This window comes from Aphis gossypii, chromosome X (assembly GCF_020184175.1).
Source record: "Aphis gossypii isolate Hap1 chromosome X, ASM2018417v2, whole genome shotgun sequence".
Classification (NCBI taxonomy): domain Eukaryota; kingdom Metazoa; phylum Arthropoda; class Insecta; order Hemiptera; family Aphididae; genus Aphis; species Aphis gossypii.
Window position 1 is genome coordinate 26,412,049 of NC_065533.1, and position 20,775 is coordinate 26,432,823.

General features: G+C 29.2%; 1 protein-coding gene across 1 annotated transcript in view; it reads right to left on the bottom strand.

Moving 5' to 3' along the window:
• The window catches only part of LOC114119029 (nephrin-like), a 395,167-nt gene that overhangs the window by 81,227 nt on the left and 293,165 nt on the right, over positions 1 to 20,775 (bottom strand). The window contains exon 5 of the mRNA XM_027980484.2: positions 10,216 to 10,419. Coding sequence (XP_027836285.2) covers positions 10,216 to 10,419 — 204 coding nt within the window. The remainder of the gene's footprint in view (positions 1 to 10,215; positions 10,420 to 20,775) is intronic.

Below are 20,775 nucleotides of genomic sequence, written 5' to 3' on the forward strand. Positions count from 1 at the left end.
TTATTATTTATCAATAGCGATATTATGCAAATGAACAAATCTATAGGTACTTGTATGTTTTAAATAACAGTATTCCAAGAAACATTTAATAACACAGCACAATGTCGGTTATTGTTGTTATATATTGTTTTATACACTGGCAACTGACACTGGGCACTATCGAACTCGTTGGTTATTTTTTAATAAAACATTTTAAATAAACAATAATAACTCTTATTTTGTTCCATCTCAATTTCGATTTTAATACAATGAAAACATTTGCCAATTTTATTTTGTATACATATATTTTTACATCCCACAGTGATATTATTTTTATTTAATATAAAACGGTTTTATAAATCCGAAATATTAAAAGAAATCTACATTTGTTTAAAATTTGTATATCAAAACGTTTTGAATTTAAATTAAACAAAAAATTAAATTAGTCAGATGTAAATCAAACATTAAAATGTAAAATAATTAATATACACTAAAAACCAGAGATGAAACTTCGAAGACTTATAACATTTAATTGCATTCACAATTACTGCAATTTATCAAAGTCGTTAGCATACATCCAATTTGTTATTTAAATTTTTCGTTTTCTCTACGTGACCGAATGATTTCAGCGGGTTACCATTGTTTTACAATTAAATGGTAGCCCAGACGCTGGCGGCCACAAACCGCTATTCCAGGCAATTTGGAAAATTATAAACTCTGTAAGGATGATATATTATGCGCATAAAGGACCGACTGTTGGGTATAAATGTCAAAAGGAACTAGAAAGGGTCTTGTCCGACTAACTTTAAATTTATAACACATCATAGTACCTAACCTGTTTTATTTATTTTTTTTATAATATGAATATATTGTTTTAAAATACAGTAGTTTTGGTTTATTGCAAAAAATAAATAAATATATATATATATATATATATATATATCACAAAACAAATATATGTGCGACATAGAGTATTATTTTAGCAAAATATATACGCAACTCCCTAAATGTATATTGCGAAGTATTATTTTACATTAGTTCAATTTGTTTCATATTAATTCGGACGCATGAAATGTAGAGTTATAATTGCTCCCGGTGGTGTAATAAATAAACCTCAACGACTGTTACGATATAAATTTAGAATAATATCACAAATTGCTTTTGATCTGTAAATCGAGTCTATACTACACTTAATACTATTAATACTATTTCGACTTAAATGTGGTTCTCGCCTTGATGACATTTATGATAGTACCGTAATAGTTTTGTTATAATTATAATTTAATATTGAAGTACACCTTTTTATAGGATGGCGTTCAAACAGTTTTAGATTCCCGGATACTTGTATTTTTACTGGTAAAATAACTCAAACCATCGATATCGTCATACGAGTATAACTGTGGATTTCAAGCTATTTTGACTCTACAATAAAAACGTAAGTGCGACAAAATTCATTAATCTGGTCGGCTTAACAAAACCTTTGACACAATATACGGTATAGCTGAACGTCGATTTCAAACGACACCTCGACGTCACCGATAACGGACGTAGATAGGCCACGTACCTCTTGATTGCATCCTTCGTATACTCTTATACGACGATTTTCACGCCTGTACATAAAGCAATATCTATTTGGATTTCATCAAGTGCATAGTTTGAAATCGATTTCGCAATAGTTTAAGGCTCTTGAAACTATAGTGGCGGCTTGACATATACGATATTATATAGTAGAAAACAAATATTATAAAAACGCGTTGTTATCAGCATAATATAGAATGTAGATGGTAAAAAATATAATATAATAGTACCTGGTAAAAATAAAAAATAATAATAATAAAAATAGTGTTGGCATATTGCAGATAACTTGAAACTATTGAAATATGAAAAATGTGATTTTATTCATGCATGCCCAAATATGTAAAATCGCGTAAAATAGATTTTTAAATATATTTTATTATATTGTAAAAGGTAAACATTATCGCAGAGAATATTGTGGTCACCGGGATACCGTATCGGAAATACAAGAGGAACAAAAAAATAATAAAAATATATGGAAAACACTATTATCGTAGTATGGTATTATTACTAGCTGAGATTTTGTAATTTATCTCTTCGGTTAATTGGGAAATTATACCACGAAAAGAATACCACGAATGTATTAATTGTTATCACAATTTTAAATTGTTAAAAAAAAAAATAATAATCTTTACATAAATAGTGCTTAAAAATTAACAAAACATAACATTTTGAGTTATTAGGTGACGTAAAATCATGGCATTTTAGAACTAATAAAACACGATGAAATTGTAAATATTCGTGATATCTTCAAAACAATTTCAGATATTCTATTATGAATGTATTTTATTTTAAATATTTAAAAGATTCAGATAAGTATAATACTTACATATAGTGATAACTTATACTTAGCACTATTGTAAAGAAATACTTATAGAAATCATTCAGTTGTTGCAGAAAAGATTTTACGAGACAGAACATTCAAAAATTATAATTTACAAGAAAACAATACGGAATGCCTTTTTTTCTTCAGATTACTTATTACATAATAATATATTTTATCAAAAACCACCCTTTATATTGAGTATTAAAGAATTTTTCCTGTTCCAAACCGGAATGACGGACACAAAGATAAATAAATACATATTTTAAATAACAGTCTTTGTTCGATAATGATAAACAACAAAGTAATTCAAGTAAAAAAATAAAATAAAAACATAGTGAGTATTGAATCTTTCTCAGTGGTTAAGTTATTTAATTAGTTTTTTTTTACTATCAACTGCCAATCAGTCGATAGCAGTATATACAAAATAATATATAGATTAAATTATAATCATAATTATACTGAATAAAAATAATTTTTTTTTGAAAAATTTATCTCACCTGTAAAATTACACATACGTGATAAACATATAAAAACTACATAATTAATCTATTAACTTACTTAAGTTAAATATCACTATGTTTAATAATTAGATGATAAAAAAAACCACGTGTTTAAAACTCAAAGTTATAAATAAAGGTATATAGAATATAAATATTTTTAGAAATCAAACTCAAGACCAACTAAATTATAAATTGTATATTATACTATAATATTATTTAGATATGCTTACTTAATTGTTTAAGTGATAACGTTTTAAAATTACATACACATTTTTCCCACTTAAATAGTAATAGGTACTGTAACTAAAAGCGATACTGCAGGAGAAGTGTAAGTAATATTGACCGATTAGTGGCGACAAGGTGGTTGAAAGGAAGTTCATTGTTTTGAAAACCAATTTCAAGACTAACACTAGGCCTACTGAATTAATTTATAAATAATTCATCTCTTACCCTTGGACACTGCTGTTCAACGTCGCCACGGACCACAACCACCGCCGCCCCTCAACAACTTTACCCACCCCGATACACGATTGCTACCACAGCCACATTTCTTCACGGCCGTTGCGCAACGTTCCATTTCTGTCGAAAACAACAGCCGGTCGCACTTTTTAATTAAGTGATTTTAATAACAATAATGAAGGTCGGTGATAACGGTGAAAAAAATTTAATATATACACCATATTTATAATGTATAATATTGTATAATATAAACATAATTAAATAAAAACTTATTCGGCACGCTAAAACAGTTAGTATTCTATATGCAAAATATATAATATGTATAATGCATATATATATTTATGTCCTATATAGTGTGGGTATAGGTCTAGTAGTATTAAAAAAGTTCACAAAAGCGCAGTAACACCATCGTAATCGTTATAAATATATTACACCTTTGTGAGTGCCAAACATGTGTTTGCGGTACGAGTGAATATGTGAAATTTTACTAGAAAATATTATAGGTAAGAAGTAAGAACGACGTAAACGAACTATACCCATCCGAACTGTTTTGGTTCAGCGTAAAACCGATTCGGTAGTTTAATGGAGTTCCCCGTCAATCGGAAAACTAGACTCATAACAATATTTAAAACAATGTATATTGGGACTTGAGCGTATTTTAATAATAAACAAGTTGCATAATATATTTTCGGAAAATCATGACGTATGTAGACGTATAATATTGTGACATGACCATTTTGTTCATATATTTATTTATTTATTTATTTATTTAGGGAACTATGGTTTCTCATTAGCTAATCATATTATTAGGAAAATAAGATGGTTGAGTATAGAATTAGCAGTAAGTTTACAAAGGTTCACAGAATGTAAAATACAAACACGAACTTAAACCAAGGATTCTAATATTCAACGATGACTGTCATTCTAGTAGATCGACCGATAGAAATGTATGTAAAAATTGCGTAAAATATTGTAAAAAAAAAAAATTATTCGGTGAAAATGACAATGTGCGATGGCTGATGAGTATCGTGTATAATGTCGGAAAAATAAAGAGTAATTTAACCGGTGATTGATCAGAATAATTATAATATTACAATTTCGGTTTATCGTCTTGGCTGATGCCACTAAACGTATTATCCAGTATAAATTACAACAATAGTAAATATAATAAGTACAATAATACAACGCCAGAGTAACGATAATCGAAAATAATAAATCACGTGGATCTTACGTGCCGCTCGACGTTGTGCACGTACAATAATTTATTGTACAATAATAATTTAACGTCTATAGAAATTATTCTGGTGTAAACAGTGCTGTTTTATCGTGAATACGACGACGATTATATGAGACGACACGCGATTTCGGGGGTGGTCTCGACGACGAGGACACGATGCTCCGCGGAGTCTGTCGGTGTGTCGTCGCGGTACCTACCGTTTATCATATTATAAACGTACATAATATTTTTTACACAAAATTCGAGAGACGCGAACATTCGACTAGAATTCGCTTGGGTCTATTTACGCTCGTCAGTATTACGATTGTGTAATAATTGCGTTCGAACACACGCCGCACGCCCGCAATCGGGAAATAAGCTCCCACGCACACGCTAATCTGTTGTGCTATTATTAAGCGAAATCGGAAAGGTTTAGTCGCTGCGCGTTGCCGGTACCCAGGTACACACATATGTATGTTGTGTTATTGTTGTACACAATAAAATATTACACCGAACGATAATCCACCGCGGCGGTGTGGCAATATTACAATGTACGCGCACAACGCATATATTTTAATGTAACGCAGAAATCGTATTCACGCAGACGAACGTACCTAATAATAAATTACACCGTATACATCGAGACTAGCTTTGCTCGGGTGTATTACTGCAATACGAGAGGAGCGAACGCGTTTCACGGCGGAGGAACACCACCGCGGTCGCCGTCAGCGGCGGCATCCTTGTAAAATAGTATTTTATGAACGTAGTCGAATACAAAATATACGCAGAGTTTGGAACTCAATACGTCGATAGGTGTGCGTTTTAAAACGCACGATTGAACATACCTGCTGTGGAAAAAAAAACATTTGAATCGGTGCGATACGGCATAAATATACCTACTGATGATAACTCGAATTTTGAGAGGGGTAAAAATATCAATTCGACCTATGACGTATTTTTTCCGAGTCACAAAATATCGCATTGAGTGTTAGGAATTCTCTAGGTACAAAAAAAATTCCAATTATCTGTAGATTTTCAAGTTGTCGAGACTCGGCTAGTTATCGATTATATAGTTTTGAAATGTTTTACACTTATTTTATAGATTGTTATTGTTTACTTTTTAAAATGTAAGTGCTTTTAAATAAGTTGCCGGAGAAAATGTAACTCGAGTTATTTACACCACTGGCCGGTGGGAGTACCTATAGTGTGCAATTTTTAAACGCACAATAAACGATTTAAATACAAAATATAATACATATTATTATTCGTATCCACAAACTTTCTCTGAATTCGTTTAGAATGTTAAAGTCTATAATATTATACCGAATACGGGTTTGGACAAAATGTATAAAATACGTCATATTTTCTAGGGAACGTAGTTATGCAGGTTTAACAAAATGTTTATTATTCGTTCGACAGTACAGTTATTGTGCCGAGACAAGATTCTGGTCGTATTCACGGGTTTTGACTTTTTCGAGCGTGCAAAGGTGTCGTGTTACTGCTTCTCCGACGACGGTTTGTCGTTTGTGTAATTTTCGCGCTTTTGTTGCATGTCGTTTGTGTTCGTAATTACAGTCCTTCTCTGTACTATTGTTCATGTGTACACAACGTAACGGACTCTGATAATTAAATGGCTCGTCGTAATAATCGATGTAAAAACGTCACTGCAGTAACGATTGTACGAATCTTTGCAGTATACAACCCGAACGGAGTGAGTATGACGTATTAAGTATAAAATCTGAATTTATAATATCATCAATAATAATTTGTCAATAGCACGCACTGTCGGCTATAAGAATATTATTTAAATTTTCATAGTCGGTTAACGCGGGTTATAATACCTATTGTTTGTTTGTTTGTGTTTTTATTTTTACATTCGATATAAAATTTGTATCATTCGACACGATAAGAATATACACTAAGAGTAATAAAAACGTGAAATATGATCGGTTAACACTATTTTGATTAAAGAAACTATCCACTGAAGACACTTTTTAAGGTTATAATAAATTATTATCGGATTATAGATATTGTTATTACCTACGATTATTATTAATATTGTCGTTAAACAATTAACTTAAATCACGGTGTCAGTTATCAATTTATGAACGATGAATGTATATTTTTAATTTCTTAAATGTTAAGTGTATAGTGTGTTTTATGTAAGTTATATACATTCTTATGTTGGAAATAACTATAATATATTATATTATAATTTATTCTTTTTTACAACTGTGGAAAAACAATTGTCGTGGTAAGTGTTTATTAGACTGCATCGATATTAAATTTAAATTATCAATAAAGCAAAAAATATAGATTATATATTTTTATTAAAACCATTGAAGCTGATTTTTTATTTATATTTTTAAGACAATTTAATATTATAATAAGCTTAACTTAAATAAAAACTTTAACAGGCAATAAACAGAAAAAAAAATGATTAAAACAGTTTTTATAAAAATGTAATAATAATACGTTAATACATAATTAAGACAATTTTTTTGTTTAATTATATTTATCCTAACAAGAACATTTTTATGTTTATGGATATTAATATAAATAATTTAATACTTATATATACTGAATAATATAGCTCTTAGCATTACATTTTGTACTTATACTTTTTTATAAGTTTTATATTCTAATATTTTATAAATCACTTTTCTAAGAAACGAGAATCTTAACTTCAAGGTTTTATTAATTTAATATCAAACAAAAATTACAAATGTACTCGATTTTATGAATAAAAGATATTTGTATTATAATTTCGAATGTAATAAACTTCAAAACTATTTTAAATTTGCTAAAACTTTTAAAAGTGTATACTGAGTTAAAATTAATAAAAAAAATCCATTGCCTCTAAAATATATCTATTTATATCTGTAACATTTAATTTTTTTCTTAGGAAATTTAAAGATCAGAAGTCATATGAGCCAATAATAATGGGATTTTTATGAAAATCTATATTTTAGTATTTAGAAATCAGATTAATTTAATAGCTATCAGTCAAAGCTAATATTAAATACTCAAGAGTATTTTAGTTTATTAATACATTAAGTTGAAATATTATATTTCAATTTAATTTAATTAAAAAAAAATAAAATGTTAATACATTTATTTATCAAATTTAATGTTATTTTAAATTTACAGGAAATATATAGGTACATCATTATTTTGTTATGAAAAGGAAAATTGGAGGAGGTGTGGCATCGTTATAGACACACTAGCGACATAGGTATTTAATTCGTCAATTTAAATTAGTCAAATGCAAAAAACATTTACGTTAAGATATTTTTTTTCACACTATTGAAAAATTTCTCATTCAACACTAAATTATGATAAGAGACGGCCATAGACACTGAGTAACTTTGATTGTCTCGGTGCAGGCCACAGGGTATTGGCGAATTCATACTTTATTTTTTTTTTAAAATACGTTTGGAAACAACGATGAATCATTGAACTCAAAAAGATTATTCTGAATAAAGCGGCGTATCTATAGGATATTATTATTATAATCTTATAAACTACTCGTAAAACGAATCAAAGGTTTTAAAAATGTTATGAACATAAAACTACGAGTAACTTTATATTATTATTATCTGTATAGCTGTATTAAAATGTTAAATCATAAATGTATGACTACCATGGGTAAATAAATTATTATAGGAAGTAAAATTAAAAAAAGTTAGCTAAAATGTATAATTAGATGATATTTAATAGTTTTAGTAATATATATGTGATAATAATATAAGTATATATTAACAAATAATAACAATTGGCTATGCAGCTGATTTCTATCGGAATATTATTGTTCAATCACAATATTTCTACGTGCAATGATTACGAAAATTTGTTTTATTTCATATCGTAATTTTTTACCTGTAATATAGATTCACTGTTTATAGAGAACTTTAGGGTTTCGAGTGATTGGCCGATCATCGAAATGGCTAATCTAATTTTTATTCGGCATTTAAAATTCTCAATGACTATTTATTTTTTTACACAAAATACGACCATATTAGTATTATAGTGCCTGAGTCAATCATTGTAGGATAAAATTATTAGTAATTCAATTTATACGTATACGTATCGACGTGTAAAATACCCACGCATCCGGCGGCGGTGAGTCTTAAACACATGATAAATCGATACGTATCGCTAAACTCGTGGGCCGAGCGAATCGTCGGGCTAGATGGGAGGGGAGGGGAGGAGAAACATAAATAATTCGTAACGAAAATTAAATCGGATAGTGGCGAGAAACGGGCTATAAATCAAATTCGGTTCGATCGTTAACGTCTTCGGAGGTCGGCACAATATATGCGTAAATGTATATGGGCTCGTGTGTCTACGATTGTGCCGCATAGATAGGTAGTTAGAATAACGACGTCTTAGTCCTCCGACACCGACATCAAATCGCTCTGCATGCAATACTTCAACGTCATATTATCAAGAATGATCGTACGACGACGTCGTCTCACGCGTTGGCAGTCCCAACCGAGTCCTACGAGATATCTATTACATCGGTCGAAATCAAGCCGATTAAAAAAAAAGAAGCCAAGGCCACTAAACCCGTTGGGTATCGACACGATTTGATAACAACTACTACAGATAACCGCGGACCTTTGGATAAAATTGACATTTAAAGATATACATGGTCTGTGATTTCGTTTAGATTTTCATCGATTAGTATAATATTATAGTTTATAGTAGTGATTGTAATAATAAATCACACTCAGTAAACATAAACCACTACCATTGTAGTGCATTGCATCTGATTACGTTTTGTTGCACTCGAGTTACGCACGTCATATATTGTTATTTATTTGAACGGTTAAAATGTGCACCGCAACCACTTTATTTATAGACTTATATAGGGTATATTGTTTTGACCACCGGTCGATCGTTTTGTTAAGTTTTAACTAGATTTAAGAGAATCGATATGTGTCGGATGTCGGATACGACAACGTCTATAAAATTTATATATCATACATAAATATGCCTAAAATAATATATAGGTACTATTATACGGTTTTTGTCAATTTCCGTGCGCCCATTTGTTTTGCTGTCAAAACATATCTCTACCACAGTTATACATCGTTAGTGTTGCATAAGAATACAGAAAACGGACAGCCTATTCGATAATCCGTAGAATTTTCGTACAAATGTATCTAATATAATACCATGTCGATGTACAGAGATGTTTTAAGTCATACAATGCTCGTGGAATTGAATAAATTGTCAAATAGTGGTCCGACAACTATTTATATACTTTGTACCATAGGTAATATATGCCATTTTTATTGTTGATATAATACATTAATCTATCGACAATTTTAACTAGTTCATTAATTTAATGTGAAAACTAATTTACTTGTACTGTAATATGGTGTAACCATAGTATTATCATCGAGTTAATATTTTTAGATACTTTTAATAAAATAAAAAAAGATCTATTAAAAATAAGTCATGTACTTATACCAAACACTATAGTATCTATGGTATAAAAAACATCCTCAATGCCATAAGCAGCCCTAAGTCGTTGTTACTCTCAATCGGCCTACGTTATTATATGAGCTTTAGGCAAATTCATATTAGGGTCGACCAACCCATAAAAGCAGCTATTTGTATAATTTTGTACTATAATTTGTGCGTCTACTCACGTATCATGTCCAACGAGACTGAGCTCGATATGGGCGGCACCATGTGATTGTTGGACGCCTGACAAGTGTACACGTTGCTGAGGTGGTGGCGTTCAAGTCGTTCTAGGCGCAACACGTTTCTCACCTTCCTGTCTGGCAGCGTTTCGAACGTCTCATCGATTAGCGCGTTCTCTTGCCACCAGGTGACTCGGGGCGGCGGACGTCCTGCGAACAAAATCCGGATCGTTAAAAAAAAATCTTATAAAAATAATACAATTTGTTAGATGTCATTTACACGTCTTATGAATAGCAGACCACGATAAATTATGTAAATAATACACTTAACCGTATTGCTCGGTTGACGGTTAAGCAGTCATCAATAGTTATTGTTATTGCGTACCAATTGATTATATAGGAATGTAAAAAACTAAACCGATCAACGTCTAACGATATCACGATTGATTAATATCATTAGGTAAGCAATATAATATTTATTTATTTTTTACCGGTTGGTATAATTTAGTATAAGTAATGTGTTGCTATTGTCATGATTTGGCATACTAAATTAATACGAGAACATGACATTTACGAGCGTGGTATTAACTGCCGCCAGATTGATTACGGCGTAGTGATTGTTGGTGAATAGAAGAGAAGTATCAAAAATTGAAAAGGAAATGTACGAGATAATTTTTTTGGACCTGACATGACGTGATCATACCGTTTTAGTACCTTTGCACGACCTGCGTAGTAAATATTATAACGCAAAGTTATCATCAGTTCGTTTGGTTGACACTAATAACAACGATACGTCATCAGTCGGCTTAATGATTGTAAATTGTGTATTATTATCAAGGTCAGTTATCCTGTTAAACACAAATTTGAACATGCAAACAGATCGATAGGTATATTTATATTTATTATTTTAAGCAAATTTCAACGGTCACCCATTTTTCAGAATTTTAAGAATCTTAATTATAGTGGTGAGGAAATTCCACACCGAAACGTTAGATATATTCAACAAACGCACCAGAAAATATATTCTTTTCGATTCTATTCGTCAATTCGTCATTCTAAAAATATCATATTATGTGTTGTACTATCCGATTGAAATGTTTATGGATATCGAGTGACTATATTTATACCACATAGGTATTATGTAGGTTATGTACATAATTTTTTCCCCATTGGTAAAATATTATCAATCACAAATAAAAACCTATAAAAACACGAATCTAAAGACGTTGACGAGATGGAGATTTGTTGTCGGTGTGTAGGTGGAAGACCGTTGGGAGATGCATTTCGTTACTTTATTATAATACACTGTATATAAATAAACCTACCTAATGTTTATTATAATAATACACACACACACACACACACACACCACGTTATCCTGACATCATTTTTTCACGAAAATATCGTCCGAAGATTGATTTATATTTCAGCCCCGAAACGAGTGAGTAACTTTTTTATCCCACGCTCCGTCAAACGTTTTCATACAATAATAATAAAAATAATATTATTATACATACACCATACACGCGTATACCGCTGTGGGTTTCAGACGCGATAAGTCCAAAAACATTTTTCTCGGCAAAAGAATATTATATTCAAACTACTATGTATACTATACATACAATATATACACAAACGGTAGAAAATTGCATAAATTAAATTATATGTGTGTATACATTTTACCAACGCGCGGTTGAATGTGTTCACATATATTATGTTAAAATTATATTATAACAACGGCGAGCAGTTTTCCTTGAATTATTTACAAAACTGTAGTGCGCAACTTCTTTATATTTTTTTCCTCTCTAATCTGTATGTAAATTTTCGAACATAAAAATTGTATGACACGACACGAATGTAAGAAAAAGACAAACTAAAAAAAATACAATAATTATAATCGCTATAAATAAACTCCAAACGTATAACAATATTCTAGTACATTAAATCGTGTTAAATATAAAAAAAACAATTTCTGGATAAAAGAATAGGAAAAAGAATTCCATTAGCAATTAATTGAATGTTTTCGAAATAATAATATTTCCATTGTGTGTTAACTAAAATGTAATTATTATTGTTATTAATATATTTTTTTTTTGGCTTGTTTAATAGTAATATCATTACGTGGGAGTTTTTATCAGGCGCAATATAATATTAATTTTTTATTTAAACAGAAAGGTTTTGTGTAAACAGCATACAATTTAAAAATAATAATTATACTCTTTGCTGATTGTCATCGTTGCGGCGCGTAAATAACACAATAAAAAGCGAATCGTATCGTTCTATATTTTGGCGAGATAAAATTATAAAGCGTACCTACTTAATGTGCGCGTAAGTCACTGATAATGAAACTTGAAAATACCTTTCCGAAAGTCACACAAATCACAGTAATATACATACTGCATTTAGCACAAATAAAATATTTCAAAGATATATTCTGTCCGTTCATAACAATTAAATATTATGTTAAAAACTGTGACTTGTCAAAATATGAGGAAGTTTTACTCGCGTGTGTTAGTTCTATTTTACCAAAGTACAGCAATAAATATATCAAATAATTTTCCTTTATCAGAGTCAATGCTATACTACTAGCTTTGTTAATCGAGTGAATTGGCCTATCATATAACTTTTATAAAAGAATACGATTTATGTTTTTAGTTTTTAACATCTTTAATTATAAGTGTAAATGAATTAATAAAATAATATTATTTAAAATAAGTGCTTAAAACTCACAGAAAAATGAAATACCATAAAAATGATGACAAGTAACTTATGAATACTGAATATAACGTTCTTATCTTTATGTTTCAAAATAAATGATACGTTTTGAATACCAAACGAATTGGCTGTCAATAGATGCACCAAAATAAATAAGATGAATTTTTATTTTTGTAATATATTTACAATCTGTATACATATATATAGTTACAAAATAATAAGTAAAATATTTTTTAGAATATGTTGTGTTAAAATTGAATAAAAGTGCGTCCAGTAATATTTTTTCAAAATTTAATTTATATAGGTAAATAATAAACAATATCACCCAAATTTAATACTTTTAATACGAAGTAAAATCTATAAAATAAACAAAAAATAAGTGAAATTGTATGTACCTATACATTTATTGAGTACTTTGAGTACTTTTTTAATGTATTTACTAACTGTAAGTGATTAATTGTGAAATGACAGTTCAATGATGCCTATGAAGAGAATGCATACTTAAATAATTATTAAATGCCACTCCTTTCCCAAAGAGTGTAGAATTTTGATAATAATAATAAAATATACATAGAAATATTATGCATATAATCTCCTAAACTAGGGACTATTTTTTTATTCATTAGTAACGTATTTATACATTTTTTATTCATACATAATATTATTATACTTGAAAATTTTATAAATTATAGTGGAAAAAGAGGGACTTTAAAAACTTGATCTTCAGGCAGTTTAATGTTTGGCATAAAATTAACTAAATAAAAAAAAATATATACACCACATTTGAATACGGTATACAAATTAATCCGTTCAGACAATAAATTAAATTAAAAAAAAAAATACAAATACAAATACAAATACCAAAATTGAAATGAATTGTAACTATGAATAAAACTGTAATACGTGTAATTGAAAAACTAATATTTCTATAAATCACCAAATTACTTTTTGTAAAACGTTTTCAATAAAATAAATGTAAGTTTTGATTGAAATGCGTTAATTTAATTTTTTTCTAACGTAGGTACATTTAAAAAAAATTATGCTAACGCTTTTTTATCTGTCGAAAGTTGATTCGGTTTCCGAGGCAAATATTGCATTTTGAGCATTTTTTCCATCGTATTGCAATTTTTTTACGCTTGCTTTATGCTATTTGTACGGTTTTTCATTTTCTCTACCATACACATAATATTACATATCGTTAAATTATAGCGTACATAAGCGTACAAACGTATATAATATATTACTATATATGCGTACTATGTTATATTTTTGCGGTCGATCTATGCTTTTGCACATAACAATAACATATTATCTTCTATTGCTCAGACTCTGACCAATGGCTTTGTGGCAACTCTACATCATCTCACAACCTTAACAAATTTTCGACCTCTGATATACCTTTTTTCTTATTATTATTATTCATCACGAATAATTTAATTTTAACAATTCAACGAAATCGTTCTCTGAAACTGTAGCTGATGTTTTATCTATAACTGTAACAACACACTTTATTCGAACAAAGCTCATTCACACTCGAACAGTGCGAATAAACCCGAAAAGCAGAGTTTTACAGTTTGATAAGACTAGATACACATGCAGTATTAAAAAAATTCTGGTTTAACTGTATGGTATTTTAATTAATCGAATAGTAAAAATGTAACTGCATAAATATTGATATAAAAGAGGAACTACAAATTTAGAAGATGATGTTAAAATTTAAAGTATTAAATTAACAATATTTAATAATTCATAAGAAAAATATTTCAAAACCGTGTTGAATATGAATAAAATAAATAGTAAAATTAATTAACGTTTTTAATATGTTAAAAATCTATGATTAACGAAAAAAAAAAATTATAATAACAACTAAAACTTATCAAAATCTCAGCAATCATCACATTGTATTTATTTTGCTTTTATAGTGGATATAGTAGCTGTGGTACTTATAAGTATCATATTTTATCAAAACTATAAATTTTTTTATGATAATTAACAAGTGTGTCCTCAGTTTTTTAACTGATTATTCTTAAAGCAGCTAACAAAACTTATGAATATCAGCCTTATTGGTATAGTTGATGTCACATTTGGTAGGACATTCATAATAAGACAATGTATTTTATGTATTTAATACATGTATAAAAGGCTATTAATCTTAATATACAAAGAACAGTCATCAAAGTGAAATAAAATGCATTATAAGTACTAAAATTTATTTCTATCCAAAATGTTTTATTGGAAATAAAAGCCGTAGAATATAATTAAAAATACATTACTCTTGATTAAGTGTAGTAACTATATTCTCAATTCGTAGAAAAATTAAATAATTCAATTCGTATTTAAAAAATGAATAAACTTGGTTAAGAAGTCTCAAATGAACGGATCCAGTAAAAAATAGCTTTAATTTAAAATGTTATAAACAAAAAAAAAAAATCGTTTGGTGGGAAAAACATTTTAAAATAATTAAATTATTACATTTTTTGCATTTCAAATAAAAATTAATTAATACTATTCTGGACTTATAGTTTTTATAAATTAATACAAGTCATATACTTTGAATAAAAAATAATAAATAATTAAAATATTTAGCATTTATATTTATTGTTGTAGTACCTATTCTTTGGAAGTCATCTACAATCTGTTACATCGATATTTTTTCTTATTTTCTTAATTCATTAATTATTCTTATTGTTCAATTATTTTGTAACAGATTGAATAAAAAAAAAAAGTGTAAAATATGAATCTTAATCCTCTACATTTTTGTACTTGGACGAAAGGAATATAAAATATATTATTTTAATATACACCAATATTATATTTTGATTAGTTTTTTATCATATAATAATAACTGTTATTAAACTTGTATGTAAGTAAATTTATTGTATGTATTAAATTTGAACAAATTTAAATATAGATACTTAAGAAACATTGACTGTAAGTTATAATGTATTAAAATTGAATAGAAAAAAAAATTGAATTATTATGTTTAATTTCAAGAAAATATCTAAATTTAAATATGTAGTGATCGAGCAAGACAAAATTAATAATAAAACAACTATATATAGTTTTACACAAATTATCCTTTTCTTAGAATTAATTAGAAAATATAGTTATAATATTATATACGAGTGCTTTTCTGTATCAATGTTTTTTTTTTCTAAAACAAATGATTAATGCATTTTAAAAACTTCTTATTGTATAAGAGATATTTATACTGGGTTGTTCAAAAGTTTAAAATTTAGTGAGATTACCTAACCAAAATATAATGATTAAATGTATTCTATATTATTTGACGATTTTTCAATTAGTCCTAACACCTAACCTCAAGGCAAAATTAAAAATTATTTAGAAAACAATGTAACAAGAAAAATACAGAATTAGTATATACAAAAAAAAAAAAATAGTTTTTTTTTTTTTAAACGCCAAGGTTTTCTCATTGCTTTTAAATTTAATGTCACTTCACACCATTATTATACTGGCTTAGAGACGCGTACTCAACATCTGGCTTCAGTATCATGATTTGTATTATTAAATTGTCCATACTCTATAATAATTGTAATAATGTTTAGCTTTAGCTAACAATAAAAATAAACAATGTACATATAATAACAACACGTAGTGTTAACATTTTTCATTAAATTCCGGTTTATTAAATTTTGATTTTGTGAAAAAAATATATATATCACTATCTCTCTTTGTCTTTTATTTAAATATTTTAATGTTTTTACTGTTTTTAGTAAACGATTAACTGGAAACCACTGTATACATAATTTATCAGGATTAGAATTTTCATTAAAAAAATTTAATTTCTCTACAAATTCTACCAAGCTAATTTAAAAACAAGGAAATCCTAAAAACATGACATTTTTAGAAAAATGCAAATTATTTGGAATAACGGCGTTTATGTTTTATATAATATTATAATAAATGAATCAATAAGTGTATTATGAAACAGTATAATAATATTACGTTCTTGCTGGAGTTTACATATATGTAGTAAAATTGCCTATTCAATGTGCCGTCTTTAAAAATAATTATACGTATTATACAAAATAATATTACATTAAGTATTTGCAAACCATATTTTTTATGGTGTAGTATTTTAATACTATGGTTATATTTCATTATAATATCCATAAACTGCGTATATTTTTATTATTCTTGGAGAGTATTATGTTCAGTACTTTTTATTCCGAATGAGTAACACATTTATTTTATCTTTTCTATATTGTATGACAGTCTTACGAATTCATTTTTAAAACACAAACTTAATAATGTATGCCCGTACATCAGAAAAAAAAATGATTGTAATATTTTTAATTATTTTTGATAATCCAATTAAATATAATAATTTTTAATGCGGTCTACTGTTACTAAATTATATTATATATAATTTCATGAATAATAAAACGTAATAATTGTAGATTTTTTATAAGACATCAAAAATTTAATTAATAATAATTAGTTAATAATTATTATTATAGTTCTCGAAACTGCAAAAAAAGTGTATTATAATATTATTATGGGTGCACGTAGGGTAGGTGTGGTTTATGAACAACCACCGTGTGATTGGATTGTTATTGTAGATGTCAAGGATAAAATGAACTATTATTTTGCAATATATAAAATATGTTACGCAGTAAGTAAGAGCTATTTCATCGATACACCCGAGAGGGACAACCACTAGAGTCAACGTGACCGTCCACTATAATCGCGCTGAAGTTTATATCGCGTGTGGCACATAATAGCACTGATTCAATGGTGTAATTCATATATCAATTTATTATAATCATACATTTTTTCATAACTTTCGATATCAGCTCACCGTTGCCATACATAATCAGACTATCGGTCGTAAATAGATTAATTTGCCTTCCATTGATCTTTATGATAATCGGTATGATAATGTATCGAAACGATTATTATAAGTGGCGTTTGTCGTGGGCGGGAGCTGGTACTCTGGGAGGGCGGGCGCGATTCTAAATTATTTCTGTTGGTCTATTTTTCATTGCGTCGGATTGTCGGGCCATCCACTGCCTCAGTCATCCCCTCTCTCACCCAAACCAATATCCTTATACTTTTACACACACACATACATACGCAGAGACCATAATAACGTCCGAAATAACGGTTGCGTTTAAGACCTTTTCGCCATACAGTCGTATACGTAGTTAGTATTGGCACGAGACGACGGGTTTTTATACAGGGCCATCGATCCTCGGACCCTGGGAGGACTGATTGATGATATAAATCATCGGTCTAATAAATACCCAACCGCTTGGTGGCGTCGACTGTTGTACCATTATACCAGATCAATGCCGTTTTTGCATCGTTATTATCGCGTTGTCCGGTGTCCGGTCACTTGTCTTCGGGGTAGGAAAAAAATATAAACTCGTCCATCCGCAACCCGCAGCCGCAACTCTCTCAATTCTCGCTTGAGCGGGTGGACGGGACTATACGACTTTATTATACCGTTACACGGATACTAACTGGTGCCAGAGAATGGTCGTTGATCTTTTGGGTAATTTTATCATCCTTGCTATAGTACATATGGACCATTGAAAAACTAACGATATCATTCCACGACAATACAAAGGCTACAACCATTGATGACGGTATATTATGTTGGTGAGATCCATAAAAAAACTTAAAGATTCGTTAAAATAATATTAATATGAGTTAAAATGTAAAATTAAATATCAAAAACACCATAAACGGTATAATATAGTAAATATTATTATTATTGAACAAAATATAATAAAATGTGGTTTTAACATTTAATAATAATATTATATAACGTGAGAGAGTCAATTTTTAATTTGACATTTATTGTTCCGAACGTTTTTTTCATTATAACTAACGTGTATTATGTTAAAAGAAAAAATATTTTCGTTTTAAAAATACAATATTATTTGAATGAGAATAAAAAAAACTGTTAAGTAATGAAATATATTCTAAAAAACATTATAAAACAAGTTTGTTTCGAAGATTTTATATTAAATAAATATTAACTTTTGAATCATATTTCAAGGTTAATTTCGAATTTGTATCTCATCGTCTAGGTATTTCTAATATACACTTTACGTGTAGACGTTTTTTTTTTTTATTTATTAAAATAATTAAATTAAGTTTATGGCGAAACGAAAATAACTATTTATATTAATATTCAACTAATTAATTAAGGTGTTCTTGCGTACTGCAGTTTATATAGCATGGAATCGATAGAATACTAAAAAATATTATTAAAACGAATGGTTAATTGATTTCGGTAATTTTAATTTCGAAGAGCGAGTAAGAAAATAAAATATTTATTGTACACGTTTTGAGAGTGTCCTTTTGTGACCTAACCAGAAAATCACAGAGAAACCGTTCAGTCGTTTCAACCGACAACAACGCATCAGATGAGAACAATAATAATATTCTCCTACCAGCTGTTCGTCTGCTCACGTACGCAAGCGTTTTGGTTTTTTTTTTTCACACACGCAGTACTCGCTGGTATATAATATATATATATATTCAAATCGACAATCGGAAACGAACGCACTAACGATTATTCCGATCACGTCCACGGGGCTTTCTGCGTTTCGACGGTTCAAAGGAAACACCCACGCAAAATCTCCGAGTCCAGTCGTAATAGTGATAATAATAATAGCAGTTGTTGTAGGTATAGAAGGTTGAATAGCGACGATGGCTGGGCAAAGAAATCGCCAAAGCGGGCGTCGACGTAGTATCGACACACATACTGGCGTTCCATTTTGCAACCGCAGTGCACTATATATATTATAATAAAACGCATATTTCGAGAACGAGTGTTTTTTACCGCTGCCGTCGCGTATACGTATACGCTTCCCGAATACAAGAGCACACGGCGTTATTACTATTATGATAATATACCGAACGCTGTCCGACCAGCTCGGTACACCAGTTTTGGGTCGTATACATATCGTATATGTTATTGCGGTTATATATTGTTATCGCCGTCGCGCGATGTCAGTTTTTACAATCCAAAGTCAATCGCAATAGCGGTGTGAGACGTGCAGCTCATTTGACTTTTCACGCCAAACGTGCTCGAAGAAAACGATTTTGTTCGCTCAGAGCACTGACATTTTGAACGAAGGAGTTGCCTTATCGTAAAATGACATAATAAGGTTTTAGTATGGATCTGAATTATTGGCTATTTGCCGGAATAAATACTATGCTAGTTTAACTGTATGTTATATTAATTTCTAAGAGGAACATAATGTTTTTCCATAATAATTTTTTTGGTAAAATCTGCCACTGCACGTTTAGCGACAGCTCGCACGCTGTTCTCCTGCAAAGTATGATGATTATCTACTATGGCTTTTAAATTAGTTAGTCTTGGATAGTGTGTATCAGTTTTTCAATAAGTACCTAATTGCTATCGATCGCAGCAGTTCCATCGGATTCTTAAAACATAAATATTATATTATATCGATAGCTATAGTTTACATACAAATAACGAAAAGACATCGACGTTAGTTAAAAGTCTTTAAAAAAAAGAACGAATGTATTAATTACCTACTGCAAATATTACATTTTGGTCTCTCATAAAATGTATTATTTTGTAGAAATATTCGCGAATGTTTTTGTTATGTACAATATTTTGTTCGTCATACATTAAGATTACAGCTATACAGCCATCGTGAAATGGTTATATTTGCAATATATATTCCTATTTTCCATGAACAAGATACCTCCATACTAACTATGACCGAGTTTTTGAGTTTTTGAACGTACCTCAGTAAATTCAAGAGGATCTTCTAACAACACAACTACCACTATATTATAATATTATGACAGAGAGAAAACGGGTCGATGCGCTGTAACGACAAC